The sequence below is a fragment of the Martes martes genome, assembly GCF_963455335.1.
Source record: "Martes martes genome assembly, chromosome: 8".
Taxonomy (NCBI): Eukaryota; Metazoa; Chordata; class Mammalia; order Carnivora; family Mustelidae; genus Martes; species Martes martes.
In genome coordinates, this window is record NC_137895.1 from 111,227,864 (window position 1) to 111,242,687 (window position 14,824).

At 40.0% G+C, this 14,824-nt stretch overlaps 1 protein-coding gene across 30 annotated transcripts in view; it reads left to right on the forward strand.

Moving 5' to 3' along the window:
• Window positions 1-14,824, forward strand: part of PARD3 (par-3 family cell polarity regulator) — a 655,030-nt gene that overhangs the window by 313,124 nt on the left and 327,082 nt on the right. For all 30 annotated transcript variants that reach the window (XM_080812103.1, XM_080812093.1, XM_080812097.1 and 27 more), the window contains exon 5: window positions 10,121-10,252. In XM_080812103.1, the coding sequence (XP_080668229.1) occupies window positions 10,121-10,252 (132 nt within the window). The remainder of the gene's footprint in view (window positions 1-10,120; window positions 10,253-14,824) is intronic.

Sequence of the window (14,824 nt, forward strand, 5' to 3'; positions counted from 1 at the left end):
CTACCCCCTGAACCCCCCTTGTTGCATCTCCACTTCCTCATATCAGGGAGATCATATGATAGTTGTCTTTCTCCGATTGACTTATTTCACCAAGCATGATACCCTCTAGTTCCATCCACGTCGTCGCAAATGGCAAGATTTCTTTTGATGGCTGCATAGTATTCTATTGTGTATCTATACCACATCTTCTTTATCCATTCATCTGTTGATGGACATCTAGGTTCTTTCCATAGTTTGGCTATTGTAGACATTGCTGCTATAAACATTCGGGTGCACGTGCCCCTTCGGATCACTACATTTGTATCTTTAGGGTAAATACCCAGTAGTGCAATTTCCAACTTTTTGAGGAACCTCCATGCTGTTTTCCAGAATGGTTGCACCAGCTTGCATTCCCACCAGCAGTGTAGGAGGGTTCCCCTTTTTCTGCATCCTCGCCAGCATCTGTCATTTCCTGACTTGTTAATTTTAGCCATTCTGACTGGCGTGAGGTGGTATCTCATTGTGGTTTTGATTTGTATTTCCCTGATACCCAGTGATGTGGAGCACTTTTTCATGTGTCTGTTGGCCATCTGGATGTCTTCTTTGCAGAAATGTTTGTTCATGTCTTCTGCCCATTTCTTGATTGGATTATTTGTTCTTTGGGTGTTGAGTTTGCTAAGTTCTTTATAGATTTTGGACACTAGCCCTTTATCTGATATGCCGTTTGCAAATATCTTCTCCCATTCTGTCAGTTGTCTTTTGGTTTGGTTAACTATTTCCTTTGCTGTGCAAAAGCTTTTGATCTTGATGAAATCCCAATAGTTCATTTTTGCCTTTGCTTCCGTTGCCTTGCGCGATGTTCCTAGGAAGAAGTTGCTGCGGCTGAGGTCGAAGAGGTTTCTGCCTGTGTTCTCCTCAAGGATTTTGATGGATTCCTTTCTCACATTGAGGTCCTTCATCCATTTTGAGTCTATTTTCGTGTGTGGTGTAAGGAAATGGTCCACTTTCATTTTTCTGCATGTGGCCGTCCAATTTTCCCAACACCATTTATTGAAGAGGCTGTCTTTTTTCCATTGGACATTCTTTCCTGCTTTGTGGAAAATTAGTTGACCATAGAGTTGAGGGTCTATTTCTGGGCTCTCTATTCTATTCCATTGAACTACGTGTCTGTTTTTGTGCCAGTACCATGCTGTCTTGATGATGACAGCTTTGTAATAGAGCTTGAAGTCTGAAATTGTGATGCCACCAACTTTGGCTTTCTTTTTCAATATTCCTTTGGCTATTCGAGGTCTTTTCTGGTTCTGTATAAATTTTAGGATTATTTGTTCCATTTCTTTGGAAAAATAGGTGGGATTTTGATAGGGATTGTATTAAATGTGTAGGTTGCTTTAGGTAGCATAGACATTTTCACAATATTTGTTCTTCCAATCCAGGAGCATGGAACATTTTTCCATTTCTTTGTGTCTTCCTCAATTTCTTTTATGACTACTTTATAGTTTTCTGAGTATGGATTCTTAGCCTCTTTGGTTAGGTTTATTCCTAGGTATCTTTATAGTTTTGGGTGCAATTGTAAATGGGATTGACTCCTTAATTTCTCTTTCTTCTGTCTTGTTGGTGTAGAGAAATACAACTGATTTCTGTGCATTGATTTTATATCCTGACACTTTACTAAATTCCTGTACAAGTTCTAGCAGTTTTGGAGTGGAGTCTTTTGGGTTTTCCACAAATAGTATCATATCATCTGCGAAGAGTGATAGTTTAACTTCTTCTTTGCCGATTTGGATGCCTTTAATTTCTTTTTGTTGTCTGATTGCTGAGGCTAGGACTTCTAGTACTATGTTGAATAGCAGTGGTGATAATGGACATTCCTGCCGTGTTCCTGACCTTAGCAGAAAAGCTTTCAGTTTTTCTCCATTGAGAATGATATTTGCGGTGGGTTTTTCATAGATGGCTTTGATAATATTGAGGTATGTGCCCTCTATCCCTACACTTTGAAGAGTTTTGATCAGGAAGGGATGCTGTACTTTGTCAAATGCTTTTTCAGCATCTCTTGAGAGTATCATATGGTTCTTGTTCTTTCTTTTATTAATGTGTTGTATCACATTGATTGATTTGCGGATGTTGAACCAACCTTGCAGCCCTGGAATAAATCCCACTTGGTCGTGGTGAATAATCGTTTTAATGTACTGTTGAATCCTATTGGCTAGTATTTTGGTGAGAATTTTCGCATCTGTGTTCATCAAGGATATTGGTATGTAATTCTCTTTTTTGATGGGATCCTTGTCTGGTTTTGGGATCAAGGTGATGCTGGCCTCATAAAATGAGTTTGGAAGTTTTCCTTCCATTTCTGTTTTTTGGAACAGTTTCAGGAGAATAGGAATTAATTCTTCCTTAAATGTTTGGTAGAATTCCCCTGGGAAGCCGTCTGGCCCTGGGCTTTTGTTTGTTTGGAGATTTTTGATGACTGTTTCAATCTCCTTACTGGTTATGGGTCTGTTCAGGTTTTCTATTTCTTCCTGGTTCAGTTGTGGTAGTTTATATGTCTCTAGGAATGCATCTATTTCTTCCAGATTGTCAAATATGTTGGCGTAGAGTTGCTCAAGTATGTTCTTATAATTGTATTTTTTTGGTGTTAGTTGTGATCTCTTTCATTCATGATTTTATTTATTTGGGTCCTTTTTCTTTTCTTTTTGATAAGTCTGGCCAGGGGTTTATCAATCTTACTAATTCTTTCAAAGAACCAGCTCCTAGTTTTGTTGATTTGTTCTATTGTTTTTTTGGTTTCTATTTCATTGATTTCTGCTCTGATCTTTATGATTTCTCTTCTCCTGCTGGGTTTAGTCTTTCTTTGTTGTTCTTTCTCCAGCTCCTTTAGTTGTAGGGTTAGGTTGTGTATTTGAGACCTTTCTTGTTTCTTGAGAAAGGCTCGTACCGCTGTATATTTTCCTCTCAGGACTGCCTTTGCTGTGTCCCACAAATTCTGAATCGTTGTTTTTTCCTTATCATTTGTTTCCATGAATTTTTTCAATTCTTCTTTAATTTCCTGGTTGACCCATTCATTCTTTAGAAGGATGCTGTTTAGTCTCCATGTATTATGTGGTCTTTCCAGATTTCCTCTTGTGATTGAGTTCTAGCTTCAGAGCATTGTGGTCTGAAAATATGCAGGGAATGATCCCAATCTTTTGATACCGGTTGATACCTGATTTATGACCCAGGATGTGATTTATTCTGGAGAATGTTCCATGTGCACTAGAGAAGAATGTGTATTCTGTTGCTTTGGGATGGAATGTCCTGAATATATCTGTGATGTCCATCTGGTCCAGTGTGTCATTTAAGGCCTTTATTTCCTTGTTGATCTTTTGCTTGGATGATCTGTCCTTTTCAGTGAGGGGAGTGTTAAAGTCCCCTACTATTATTGTATTATTGTTGATGTGTTTCTTTGATTTTGTTATTAATTGGTTTATATAGTTGGCTGCTCCCATGTTAGGGACATAGATATTTAAAATTGTTAGATCTTCTTGTTGGATAGGACCTTTGAGTATGATATAGTGTCCTTCCTCATCTCTTATTATAGTCTTTGGCTTAAAATCTAATTGATCTGATGTAAGGATTGCCACCCCAGCTTTCTTCTGATGTCCATTAGCATGGTACATTGTTTTCCACCCCCTCACTTTAAATCTGGAGGTGTCTTCGGGTCTAAAATGAGTTTCTTGTAGGCAACATGTTGATGGGTTTTGTTTTTTTATCCATTCTGATACCCTGTGTCTTTTGATTGGGGCATTTAGCCCATTAACATTCAGGGTAACTATTGAGAGATACGAATTTAGTGCCATTGTATTGCCTGTAAGGTGACTGTTACTGTATATTGTCCTGTTCCTTTCTGATTTACTACTTTTAGGCTCTCTCTTTGCTTAGAGGACCCCTTTCAATATTTCCTGTAGAGCTGGTTTGGTGTTTGCAAATTCTTTCAGGTTTTGTTTGTCCTGGAAGCTTTTTATCTCTCCTATTTTCAATGATAGCCTGGCTGGATATAGAATACTTGGCTGCATGTTTTTCTCGTTTAGTGCTCTGAATATATCATGCCAGTTCTTTCTGGCCTGCCAGGTCTCTGTGGATAAGTCTGCTGCCAATCTAATATTTTTACCATTGTATGTTACAGACTTCTTTTCCCGGGCTGCTTTCAGGATTTTCTCTTTGTCACTAAGACTTGTAAATTTTACTATCAGGTGACGGGGTGTGGACCTATTGTTGATTTTGAGGGGGCTTCTCTGCACCTCCTGGATTTTGATGCTTGTTCCCTTTGCCATATTAGGGGAATTCTCTCCAATAATTCTCTCCAATATACCTTCTGCTCCCCTCTCTCTTTCTTCTTCATCTTCTGGAATTCCAATTATTCTAATGTTGTTTCATCTTACAGTGTCACTTCTCTCTCGAATTCTCCCCTCGTGGTCCAGTAGCTGTTTGTCCCTCTTTTGCTCAGCTTCTTTATTCTCTGTCATTTGGTCTTCTATATCATTAATTCTTTCTTCTGCCTCATTTATCCTAGCAGTAAGAGCCTCCATTTTTGACTGCACCTCATTAGTAGCTTTTTTGATTTCAACTTGGTTAAATTTTAGTTCTTTTAGTTCTCCAGAAAGGGCTTTTATCTCTCCAGAGAGGGTTTCTCTAATATCTTCCATGCCTTTTTCGAGCCTGGTTAGATGCTTGAGAATCGTCATTCTGAACTCTAGATTTGACATATTACCAATGTCTGTATCGATTAGGTCCCTCGCCCTCGGTACTGCCTCTTGTTCTTTCTTTTGTGGTGAGTTTTTCCGCCTTGTCATTTTGTCCAGATAAGAGTATATGAAGGAGCAAATAAAATACTAAAAGGGTGGCAAAGATCCCAGGAAAATGCGCTTTAACCAAATCAGAAGAGACCCCAAATCATGGGGGGGGGGGGGAGAAAGGGAATAAAAAGAAATTCGGAAAAAAAAATAAAGAAAAAATATAAAAAAGAAAAAAATATATATATATTAGATAAACTAGTTAAAAATGTTAAAAAAGAAAAGGGTAAAAGTTAAAAAAAATTTAGCAGAAGAAAAAAAAATTAAAAAAAAATTTAAATTAACCATAAGACTAAGGAATCATGGGGAGGAAGCCATGAGTTCCGTGCTTTGCTTTCTCCTCCTTTGGAATTCTGCTGCTCTCCTTGGTAGGTCAACTTGGTCTTGGCTGGATTTCTTGTTGATCTTCTGGGGGAGGGGCCTGTTGTAGTGATTCTCAAGTGTCTTTGCCCGAGGTGGAATTGAACCGCCCTTACCAGGGGCCAGGCTAAGTAATGTGCTCGGGTTCGCTTTCGGGAGCTTTTGTTCCCTGAATGCTTTCCGTAGAGTTCCGGAGGACGGGAATGAAAATGGCAGCCTCCCAGTCTCCAGCCTGGAGGAGCCGAGAGCTCGGGGCCCCACTCCTCAGTGAGCCCTCAGAGAAAAGAGCCCAATCACTCCCGTCTCCCTTGCCTCTGGCCACGCTCTGAGCTCACCCAGCCTGCGACCCGTTCAAGGTAACCCCGAACTGAGAGCTCACTCCTTGGCTCCGTCTCTGTAGCCGGCTTCCCCTGTCTGATACCTGCGAGCTCTGAGACACTCAGACACCCCCGATCCTTCTGTGACCCTGTGAGACCTAGGGCCCCGCTGGTCCCGCGCGGACTTCACCCCAGTTTAGCCTCTGGAGCGATGTCCCTTAGTGGCGCAGACTTTTTAAAGTCCTAATTTTGTGCTCCGTTGCTCCACCGCTTGCCAGGAGCTGACCCCTCCCTCCGCGGTCTATCTTCCCGTCGCTTTGGATTCACTTCTCTGCCGGTCCTACCTTTCAGACAGTGGTCGCTTTTCTGTTTCTAGAATTGCTGTTCTTCTCTTCGATCTCCCATTGGATTTGTAGGTGTTCACAATGGTTAGATAAGCTATCTAGCTGATCTCCTGCTACCTGATGTCATCTCAGCCTGCTACTTCTCCGCTATCTTGACTCCTCCCTAGGAAAACTTTTTTGTTATGAGGGGTTAATTTTATTTTTGTTACCTATTAACTACTCAGAGTTGATTCTGTAAATATACAATTGAATTTTTCGGGTGGAGTTCAAGAGGACAGATTTTTTAAAAAAATCTATAGCCCTTATCTCCTTTAATCTGATTACTTTGTGATGGCCTGAAACATGAATTACATGTCATAATTGATGAAAATGGAGAAATGTCACACTGCTTTTTAGAGGCAATTGGAAGTAATCACATTATCCACAGACATTGTATATTGTAGGTGTGACATTAAATTGAAATAGGCATATAACAGAGTTATACATCTTGTATAAATCTAAAAATATGATCATTTTGTTTCAGTGAAAATGCATTTCACTGATGCTTATCATGATGCCTTTTGAAAGCATTCCCTTATTAATTTTTAAAACAACTTATAGAAGTGTTCTTTGAAAATTCTGGCCATCTGAACCATGTGAAAATAGGAAATACAATACATATTGAAGAAAAAGCCCTCCATGTTGGTATAGGCCACTGAGCTAAGTGCTTGAGTTTAAAGGTGAATGGTGATCTTCTCCCTCGGTTTTGCTGGAATAGTGGAAATAGCAATTTTAAAAATTAACTAAATTATAAGTCAGAACTATAATTAGAAGTAAAATTAGAAGATAGTGGTAACAAAAAGCGTGACATTCTGATGTCTGTTGAAAGTCCGAGAATCTTTCTTAGAGAAAGTAGCGATTGCATTGGGTGTTGAAAAATGGGAAATGATCTTACAAGAAGAAATGCTATTGGGGTCTAGGCTCCCAAAGAGCGTAAGTGAAGGCGAAGAGGCTTGTGGCACATTGAGCGTGATTGTGCGCAGGTTCCTCCAGGCTAGCTGCGGTGTCTGCCCCACGGGTGATATGCTCCAGTGTACTTCTTTTTTTTTTTTTTTTAAAGATTTTATTTATATATTTGACAGAGACACAGCGAGAGAGGGAACACAAGCAGGGGGAGTGGGCCAGGAGGCTTCCTGCCTAGCAGGGAGCCCGATGCAGGGCTCGATCCCAGAACCCTGAGATCATGACTGGAGCCGAAGGCAGATGGTTCACGACTGAGCCTCCAGGCGCCCCTTCAGCGCACATTTTAGTACAGTCATCTCTGAGAAGTGGCAGAGAACATTGCTGGAGAGGTTAAGCCTGGGGTCAGCCTCGGGTTCGAAGGCTGCTGTACTGGCTTCAGATGAGAGATTGGGTCGAAAGAGGGGAAGAACTTGACGCTTATTTTTCAGAAGGGCACCGGTATTGACAGAGTAAGTGAGTTTCATTTTGGATCTGTTGATTTGGAGGTATTTTTGGGGATGGCCGATTGGAAATTTAGATCCTGATTTCAGTGCCTAGAAGTTGCCAGGAGGGAGGAGTTGGCTGAGGAGACAGGAGTGAGCAGGCCATAGATAAGCTAATAAGGGCCATTGCAGGCAAGAAAAAGAATGGTGGAGATTCAGAAGGAATCAAAAGAAAGTACCACTCACAGCCTGGATTTGTAGATACCAAGGAAAGTGAGCATTTTGTGTCTTCTGGTCTCTTCATTTTCAAGATCCGCTTTTCCCTTTGTAAGTTGTATTTCGTCCCTGTCTGAACACCCAGCTCAATGTCCACTCTTCACTAACGGTTCCAGCGTCCGTTGGTTATCTTTGCCTGAATGAGTTATTTCATTAGGAGCTGAGGGTGGTGATTTTTTCTAAATCTCTTCTGTTGGCTTTATTCTGTTGGCTCTATATGGCATTCTTCTGAAAAGACGAGCTTCCCCTCATCGACTGGCACTGTTGGTTTCCCTGAAATACAGTTCCTAGTGAAAAGGTAGAATAGATTTTTAATACCTTGTGTTCAATTATTCATTTTTCAAAGTAGAGTTGATGCAGTAATCACCTCTAATGGTGGAAAATGAATAGAGAAGCCAGGTCCTCAGCCACTGGGAGCAGCCCCAAGATTGTGACATAAAAACGGTACTTGTGTCTCTCAAACTCCCAGTCCTTCCTCCCTCCATGGACATTGAAGATTCTGCCCTTAATGCATTTATCTACCCTTTATGACTAATTTGAATTTCTTGGCAGTAAGTCAGCTCATTTTGCTTTGTTCTCAAGTTACCACGCAGCAGTTTTAAGGCAGAGCTCCTAGTATTTTGAGATACAGTGGGCTTTGGTTTCTTCTGTTGCTATATTCTTTTCCTTTGTCTGTGTCCTTTGCTTATATTCCCATTTCCATGTTCCTGCAACCAAGGTCAGTCCCTAATTCCTGAGTGTGGAGCAGCATCGTAATCTTAGTGTTTTCCTTGTGCTGGAGGTTATGTGCTCTGTTACCAGCTTTCTTGAGCTTCAGTAATCAGGCATGTGTAGAGGCTTCCTAGTCAAAATATTTGCTGCTAATGTTTAATTCTGTCGAGGTTTTAGTTTATCTAGGTATACTAAGAAGAAAACTTATAAAGTTTCATACTGAAGTTTATACTGATAAATATTTACAGATCTAAAAATATTTTCTGTGCACCACAATAGTGGCATAGGTTCAGAACTGTCGATTCATTTTGGAGCTTTTTTCTCTCTGATGGAATTCATGAAGGAGCAGAAAACAGAATCTCGGTCTATTGCTACGGTCTATGCAATGCAAACCTATTACATGATACTTTTTTTGTTTCTCTGTATTTGCTGCTCAGATGGTTTAAGAATTGAAGAATAAGAAGCAGTCATGTGTATAATGTATACAGCTGGATTATCCTTAACAAGGTTATTAAGGAGAATGTTTTGGTCCTTCACTTAAGTGGGGAACTGATGTCAGTGGGTTGAAGTGAGGCTAACATTTTAAATTTGTCCTTGTAGAAAATATTTAGATTTACGTGTTGAGCTAGAATGTTTGACTTCTCTGCCTTATCCTAGCCTTCTCATTTCTCTTCAGGACATTGAAATTAGGTTTTATAGCCCAAAAGCCAAAGCAGATTGTTGTAAGTTATCATTTCAAAGAAATATCCATTAACATTTGATGGCTTTGGGATGTATTTTTTTTAAAGATTTTATTTATTTATTTGACAGATAGAGATCACAAGTAGGCAGAGAGGCAGGCAGAGAGAGAGGGGTAAGCAGGCTCCCTGCTGAGCAGAGAGCCTGATGTGGGGCTCGATCCCAGGACCCTGAGATCATCATGACCTGAGCCGAAGGCAGAGGCTTTAACCCACTGAGCCACCCAGGCTCCCCGGGATATATTTCTTTTTAAAAGGTTTTATTTATTTATTTGAGAGAGAGATTGGAGAATGAGTAGAAGGAGAAGTAGATAGACGGAGAAGTAGACTCCCTTTAGAGCAGGGAACCCAACACGGGGCTCGATCTCAGGACCCTGGGATCATAACCTGAGCCGAAGGCAAACTTGCTTAAGCAACTGAGCCACCCAGGCGCCCGCTTTGGAACATACTAAATAAATATTTATCAACTAACTGCGTTTTTATTTAAAGACTTCACTTGCCATAATCATGTTGGGGCGAGCAATTATGTATCTATTATGTACCATGTATTGGGATAGATTAATTTTTTTCTTTATTTGACATTTGAATTAATGCTTCAACTAACCCATGAAGTAGCTAACAGAACAGTCTAGAGGATCTTAAGTCTCTTGCCCAAATCACACAACTACAAAGATGTAAATAAAGAGCAAATTCCTTAATCTTTCTTATTTTAAACATTTTTGGTGAATTATAGGAAATATCTCACAATATTATTATAAGACTAGAAAGAAGAAGAAAAGAGAACATCCCATGATTGAGAGAGAACAACAGTCTTGTAGAGAAATACTTTTTGTTTTCTGGTGCATGTAACTGACCTGCGGAGATTGATTTGGGAGGGAGTGCAGTAAAAATGGTTTCGTCTCCTGTACGTATATGTGTGTGGCTGCCTTCCTGCTCTAGTCATTATATCCCTTCCCCTAGAAGGATGACTGCATTCATGAGGCCTAATCTGGGTGAAATGTCCCCAGTCAGCTATTTCGTATAGGTTTGGGAAAAATATTTTAAGTCTGCAAAATCATTTTTCTGCTACTTTTGAAAGACCAAGCGCATTGTTCATTTGCAAGGTCCGTTTTTTTACAAGACACCTTTTTGTTTCTTTTTGAATAGAAAGATGAAAACTATAGAAGCCTTCCACGGGATGCTAGTAACTGGTCTCACCAGTTTCAGAGAGACAATGCTCGCTCATCTCTGAGTGCCAGTCACCCAATGGTGGACAGGTGGCTGGAGAAGCAAGAACAGGTAACATAAATTAATCCTTCTACACGTGTCATTGGTGTAACTTCCTAGCTCATACCCTGAAAGATGTTTCTCTCCATCACTGTGATGATTAAAGGTCAATTATTCTAACAGACTTCAGGTAAGTACCAGGCTTTCTGTCAGTTTGTCTAATATGAGTACAGACTATTTCTGCGGTGGTCCCAGATCAAAGGTTTCTCATAAGCGGTTATGAATATTTGCTGTGGATTCTGGAGTATCCTGCCTTAAGAGCTTGTTACGTTGCCGAGGCACAGACGTCTGGCAGTGAACAGTACAGTTTATGAGTAGACTTTCAAGACCACTTATGGGTACTTCTCTCTGTTGATGGGCAACAAGTCAGAAGACCTGAAGAGACAAATTATGATGTTCTATCTTACCTGACTTCACTCTGCAGGAGAAATCCATGCGATAGTGTTGTTTCAGAATTTGCCTGATTTTCTCGAGTTTGGGGACTTTCCCTTTCATAAATGTCGAGGAACTGTTAGAGGTTTGTAAGTTTTTAGAGGTGCTTAGTTTACTCCACAGGGTTGGCCATCTACCATTCATGAAATCAGAATCGTTTACCACCCAGTGTAAGTAACTGGTTTGTGTCCTGGGGAAAAAAAACTGTTTGCAAACTTGTTACGTCACTGGTAGAGAAGCCTTCACTGCATGAAGACTAAGAATTTATTCAGTAAGTTTCGATATATAAAAAACAAGTTCTTTCAGTGGTGTTGTTTAAAGTCTGAATTGTTTATTGTTAGTCACAGTGTTTTCTTTGTAGTGGAAATTCTAGGATTTTCTTTGTAGTTTTAAACAGTTTTTGTATTAAAAACACACTTCTCTCCTTACTTTGTCACTTATTTTCTTAAAAAAGCTCATTTAAAATGAAAGGCTAGTGAGTGTACTCAGAGAATGTTTTTGTTTTCTGTTCCGGTAATTTATAAAATTATCAACAATTCTGTTGCCTAGATATTGGAATAGTTGTTTTTCAATTTAGATTTATGATGTCAGTGAAAAGAAATCCTAAATGTTTTACTTAATTCATCTTAGTTTGTGTTTTATAGTATAAACCTCCTGAAACAATTTTGTGTGTTGGGGGTGTTAGAATATGAAACAATAAAAAAGGACAGTTTGCCTTTGATACCATGGATGGTATCACAAATATATTGGTTTTTATCATATCATAAATGTTAGAATACATTAGAAGCATTGTGTGATGGAAATAATTTTAAATAATTAAAAAACCATGGAGTCCTACCTAGGAAAAACATTTTCTCAGAATAATACAGATTTTAAACTCTTAGGTGGTATTATTACCATTTCTAAGTGAATATTTTGAAGAGTTAGTTTAGCATGGCCCTGTAGTCAGACTGGCTGCATAGAACCTGTTCCTACAGTAACTCTATCCAGTGATGGGATGCCTGCCAAGGGGTTAGTAGAATCATGCATGGTATCTAGGAAAACTATGTATCTTAGTATATTTGTTAGGAAAAAAAAAATTGGCTGCCATGAACAGAAATTCTAGATTGTGGAAGAAGAAGGTACTTCTTGCCCATTTAACAAGATATCTGGAGGGAGAGACGATTGGCGGGGGCGGCCGCAGCCCGGCAGACCTCACTGAGGATCCAGACTCTCCCTTTGCTGGGAGCCCAACACAGGGCCTCCGTGCCTGTGCGCCCCAAGTTGTCAGAGCCTTGGACATCACGGCTTGGCACAGAAGAAGAGGAATCGTGCCTTTATCTTCTGCAGGGCTCATCTTGAAAGCGGATAAATGTTTCTCACAAGCCCCCCCCCACCCCCCAAACAGGTGCCCTTCATACCGTGTTGTGTGACTTGCCTGCCAGTTTGTCAAAGGGAGTTGTTGGTTTAGACTGGTTGAGCTTGATCTCCTGGAGCTAGGGGTGTGGGTGTGGTGGTTTGTCTTCCCTGGAACACAGCTGCTCGTCACTGAACACAGTTAGGGTTCTGTTAAAGCAAGGGGGGAGGTACGATTAGCTAACTCTGCTAAATATGATTATTGTTATTACAAGATTAGGAGGAAAAATTGGCAGTCCAGAGTTTCTAAAGTATGATATATTTAATTGTATCCTAAAAATACACTTTTTTCCCCCTTACTTTTGTGGCTGTAGATGTGTTTTTAAGGAAGTAGTATAGTTTTTCTTTGTAGTTTTGGTATAAAATAGTTTTTTTACACAAAAGGAATTGCATTGAGAAGCCACATACTTTTTTTTTTTCATTTCCAAAAGACTCAGCCTCGATTTGCTTCTGCTGAAGTTATTTGAAGCATTTATTCCATGATAAGCAGGTTTTTAAAAAATAAGTACTTCCTTGGTCTATGTAGTCTAATGTAAATGGCATTAATTAATTGATTCCTGAGCCTGAAAACATCTTCCTTGGCTTAAGTTTAAAAAATGATGATCCATTCACTAAATTTGATGATTTCACAGCTGCAGGATAATTAACCAAACTGAAATCTCCTTAACTCAACAAGAACAGCAAAAACAACACAAAATCCTTATATTAAAACTTTGCCTAAAAGTAGGCACAATTGTTTGGGCAGAAGAGGAGAAGAGGTTATGTTGGGCATCCTGTAAATCTGGTCCAGATACTTTCATTTAGTTGTGCATTTATTCTTTTAACTGTTTCCCATGAATCATCTGACTATAAGGGCCTAATGGCTCTTCTGTGGCTTTTTTTTTCTCTTTAGTTTTTGCCATTAAAAATGTAATAACAGACAAGCATCACATAGATACAAATAATGTTTTATATGGGTAAAAAACAAAAAATTACCCCCCTGCCTTTACAGTTTGGCATCACCAGGGCAGAACTGTGTTCTGTGAGTTACACTATCTGGACTGAAGAGGTCAACAGAGTTCTAGATTTTATATGTCTTCGGTGGCTTTGTTCTTGCTCTATTTCCTGCAAGATAGCTCATCTCATTATCTCTGCTTCTTGAAGGCAATTATGACCACACCAGTTTTGCCGGTGGGAATAAACAGCAGGAATGAAAAGGACAAGAGAGTGTGTTAGAGCAAGCAGTGAGCCTGTAGGCATCTCTGGAAGCCGAAGGTGGCTTGCACTTCTTTGGCGGGTTGGTCCCCTACAAGGGGATAATGACTCTTTCCCTCTCTTAGAATATTCACAAGGTACACACTCATATCATCAAAGGTAGGGGATGTATCTCATTAGAACTTTATACCAGGAAGCACTTGGGCTTAAGCTCAACCTGATTTTCGAAATACAAGTCCTGCCGTTCAGTGACTAATTCTTGCTCAGAATAGCCTGTAGCTGAATCCTATATCAGGGTCCTCTCAGGAGGTAGAGGACTGTGTATCTTTCAAAGAGCATCCTTTTCTTGTGACTTCCTTTTTCTGAGCTCTCAGAGGAGGCACAAAGAATTCAATACTAAATGGGTTGTCGTATTGCCTTGAAAAAGTTTTCGTGCTTCTGAAATTCTGACTCGGAGACCCAGGAAACAACAACAACAAAAAAATCAGCAAAAGGCTTAGTTTTGATGTGTGGCAATGCTTTAAGAAATCTGAATTCCTTTTAACCATCACCATTTCCCTGACTCTGTGTAGACTATAATTTAATATTGGCAGATAATAGATCATAAGCTGACTTTGTTCTTATGTCCCTACAGTTTATTGCAACTAATAAATTCCACAAAAGGGGAGGCAGGAACTTTACAATATGTTATTGGAGGAATTTAAGGCCTGAAAGTAGAGGGACCTTCAGGGAAATTTAAGCTAATTGGGAGCCTGCCATTTTCACTACCTTGACTTGGTGAACAGGCCTGAAGCCAATTAACAGAAATAGCCAGGAGGTGCAAGGCACATTCCAGCCCCCACTTAAGCTCTTATAGGGGAATGACTGCCCTGACCTTTAGAGAAAAATCCATGTTTTAGGACGTTTTTTCCATCAGGCAAAAACTTTGCCTAATTGGCAGATTATACTGGGAGAGGCACACTGTGAGGAAAACTACCTTAAATGCTTGGTGATGGCACAGTTCAAGTGTGACAGTGGATGTGCGCTGTCCTCACCTTTGTCCCCTGGCCTTCTGGTCCTCAGCGTTCAATGTTGTCTCACAGCTGTGAGTTTAAGGAACAATGACAGTGCCTTTTCTTCTTATGTTATGAACTTTTTTTAAAAAAAAGATTTTATTTATTTATTTGACAGGCAGAGAGGGAGAGCACAGCAGGAAGAGTGGCAGGCAGAGGGAGGGAGAGAAGCAGGCTCCCTGCTGAGCAAGGAGTCTGATGCGGGACTCGATCCCAGGACCCTGGGATCATGACCTGAGCCAAAGGCAGATACTTAATGACTGAGCCGCCCAGGCATCCCTATTTTATGAACTTTTGTCACTGCCTGCAGTCATGATGCTTCTGCTTCAGATTTTTTCATGTGATGCAGAACGTTCCTGACTTCTGCTGTTTATTCCTTCTGAGATGAAGATGACTAATATAGGGATAATGTCTGTTTTTACATTAGCCCGAGTCAGGTCCTAAATATTAGAAGTAGAAAATATCTGAATGTTAAATAGAAGGCATATTTCTTCGTATTTTTAAATTTTAA